Below are 3,148 nucleotides of genomic sequence, written 5' to 3' on the forward strand. Positions count from 1 at the left end.
CCGGTAAACGTCCCATGCTGCGTTCATGCAGGCTCGGAAATGCTGAAGCCTACAGAACAAACATCGGTTATAAAAACCCGATACCGATAATTCCCGATATTACATTTTTTTGTGAATATTGGCCGGCCGATATTATCGGACATCCCTAGCCAATACTGATTATCTCAAAATGCCAGATTTTTTTTAGGCCTCATCAAAGCTCTAAGCTCTGGTTGTTTGTCTTTAGTAGAGAACTTCGAGTACAGCCGCTGTATTACAATAACTAACTTTTCCACTCAGGGTTCAATGTCTCTTTGAAGTCAACTTACTGGATCATACTGATGTAAGTCTCCACGTTCATCATGTCACCGTCCCTCCAGTCGTTCTTGAAGCCCAGCACCAGTGTGTTTGGCTTTAGGCGACCCAGGCCAGCAGCCTTGAAAGGGAGAGAGGAAATCAAATGAATTCAGACCGTGGCTCATTTCTGAAAGAATGACTGCTTTCCTAAGACGCTGCCATTCTAGAGCAGGAAATACAAATAAAGACACTGTGGGTGGATTGTTCGGCCTGTTGCTGGTATTACATTCACTCTCAGGCTAGTTATCACTGCCAGTTTTTACACTTGAGATGGAAACTCTGGCAGCACCGAGTATGACTCACCTCTGAGAGCACTTTGAGTACCAACGCCGTTTCACGGGCTCAACAAGTTTCACCTTCATTTGGCTGACTATAGAATTTAAGATAAGACCAATTTATTCAAGAATCAAAGAAACTGTTGCCCCTTCAGAAGATCTCTAATTCATTCTCACCAGAAGGTCAAATAGTAAAACACCATATTTGTGATATTCTAAAGACTTTTCAAAAACATTTTAAGACCATTATGCAATTTAGTAAGTGCTACTTAGTACTGTGTATCAAAGCATGATATATTCTCCTTCCTCTGTGAAAAACTTCAATTAACCACACTGTTGCACTTCCTTTATTATCATGAACACACACACAGACTCAATCCCACATATGCCGACCTGCTGCCCCAAATACTCACTAGAGCACCAAAAGGGGATTAGTCCACCGCTAAAAATAGTCCCCAACAAATGCCTCCTCCTGTGTGTAATGTTGAATCATGTAATGCCTTTTTAAAATGAAACTACATCTCCAGTAGGGAACAATGGGATTGTCGCTTAGAGAGAGACAGGGAAGAGAAGTAAGAAAGTATTGAGAGACATTGTTGGTGTGGGTCTTTTCATGGGATATAAAATATGAATAATGCCAGTATTATCTTCAAATGAGCAGGGAATTTCACATGAATTTGTGCTTGGGATCCATTGTTTAAATGTTTCTATGCAGCCTAATGAGACCTCGTATTTGATGCAGGGCTATAAAATAATAGTGTTGATTTGACATGAACTTAGATCATATAAGACAGTTTAACAACATGCAGGGCCCAAAACCAATAAATGGCACTTGTGCAAGTCTACAATGCTTCTCGGGAATTAATCTCAGCACGCAGACGGCTAACTTATCTCTGTGCATTTGTTTGCCATTTACTCAGAGATAGCCTCCAGAGCAACAGAGGGAGAACCCATTTGAGAACTAATTCCTAGAAGCCCTGTAGGTTGTGACGTTCTCCTACCTGGAGCAGGTACTGCGTGCCCTGCCTCATGTCCTCGGCGAACACCGGTGTGTAGAAGGCCTTGCTCTCATTCTTAAGCAGCCAGCGCTGGTACCGGGCCTGGTCTGTGGCCAGATCTTTGAAGTTTGGCCTTCTGTAGCCCTGCAGGGAGACAGACACACACACAGAATATATATCTAATCCCACATTCTTGACTAGCAATGTTGGAAGTTTGTAGCAAATGAAATGGCCGTGGAGATAATTCTGTTTCCATGGTCAGACGTCACAGGATGCTTCATTTAATCAGATTTTCAGACTAAAGAACTCAACATTTAGAACAGAAGTCCTGCACTGAATCTCCTCATCAGGGACTTTGTTTATTTCTGAAGAAATTAGCTCACAAAGATGCTCTTCAGCCAGGAAACTGTAATGCCATTAGCTGGGAATGTTCATACCATTTAATCTCTCTCTCTCTCTAGGAGCAGGCAGGAGGGCAGATCAGAGGCCACTTTGGCGGGTGGCGTGTTCCACGGAGCCAGAGAGCTGCTGGACTGCACAGAGCCCCATTCATCCAATCAAAATGGACTTTCCATTGTCAAGCAGTTTGGCCTGGCTGGGGATTTGTAAAAAGGCTTTTTACACTGCGCATACAGGAGTGGAACAAACACATCGCATGTGCTCGTTTCTGAGCTCTAAGCTGAGTCAGAGAGTAAACTCACGGTGACATCATTAATTGGTTTGTTTACAACCGTTTTAAAGCCTTAAGTTTGGTATTATGGCATTTGCTATCTTGTATTTTATGAAGCCAGAAGTGACCATATTTGGATAAGGGCTGCTGTTTTGGTCTCAAACTTTCTTGTAATGCAGATAAACAGTACTTTAAAATATGCTGCTATCTGCATGTTACTGTTGGGGAAACAACAAGAAGCACTTCTGAGGTAGCAACCTACACACAGTTACCTTACCCTGGTTGCTAACAACAAGCTAGTAGCGGTTACCCTTTCTTTGCAGGAAGTTTGCCATTTTATTGGCAGTGCTCTGTTCCCCACGTGCAAATGTTCCACCAAAACAAGTCCTCCTGAACACTATGCAAGGGTACCGTCACTTCATCCGTGGGTTAACACCATCTACCACTCTAGAGCCAGGTTCTATATGTAGTTGAGTTGTGTGTGTACTTCCATTATCCCAAATGTTTCCAACAATGTTCAAACTCAGAGAATGTCATTTTATTCAGGTAACGCTGCGTTTCACCGTTCGCCTGTCAATGGCGTCATATGCCCTTTGTGACTGCGTCAGCGTTGTGGTTGTCTGCCAGAAGCTGTCATACATTGACTGTTTATCCAGTTTGAAGCCACATTTTTACCATCCACTGTTTAGATCTTGGTGCTTTTTAACTCTAGATTTGAACATGATGAAGGTTTTAGTCATCAGACGTCTGGATCTTAAGTTATCAGAGAAACAAGCTGAGCTAACGTTAGCAGCAGCTCGGCTCGCAGCCCCTCCGGGACGTCTTTTGTCTGTCCAACAGCGTGTGAGAAGCAGTGATTTTAAGGTGAC

At 43.0% G+C, this 3,148-nt stretch overlaps 1 protein-coding gene across 1 annotated transcript in view; it reads right to left on the reverse strand.

The window, feature by feature from the left end:
* Positions 1 to 219: 219 nt before the first annotated feature.
* LOC118332803 (solute carrier family 12 member 2-like) overlaps positions 220 to 3,148 on the reverse strand; it is a 15,485-nt gene continuing 12,556 nt past the window's right edge. The window contains exons 3-4 of the mRNA XM_035668233.1: positions 1,613 to 1,806; positions 220 to 415 (exon numbers count right to left, since the gene is read on the reverse strand). Of these exons, the coding sequence (XP_035524126.1) occupies positions 305 to 415; positions 1,613 to 1,806 (305 nt within the window). The 3' untranslated portion in view covers positions 220 to 304. The remainder of the gene's footprint in view (positions 416 to 1,612; positions 1,807 to 3,148) is intronic.

The sequence above is a fragment of the Morone saxatilis genome, unplaced genomic scaffold (assembly GCF_004916995.1).
Source record: "Morone saxatilis isolate NCDOM2014 unplaced genomic scaffold, NCSU_SB_2.0 Contig21, whole genome shotgun sequence".
Classification (NCBI taxonomy): domain Eukaryota; kingdom Metazoa; phylum Chordata; class Actinopteri; family Moronidae; genus Morone; species Morone saxatilis.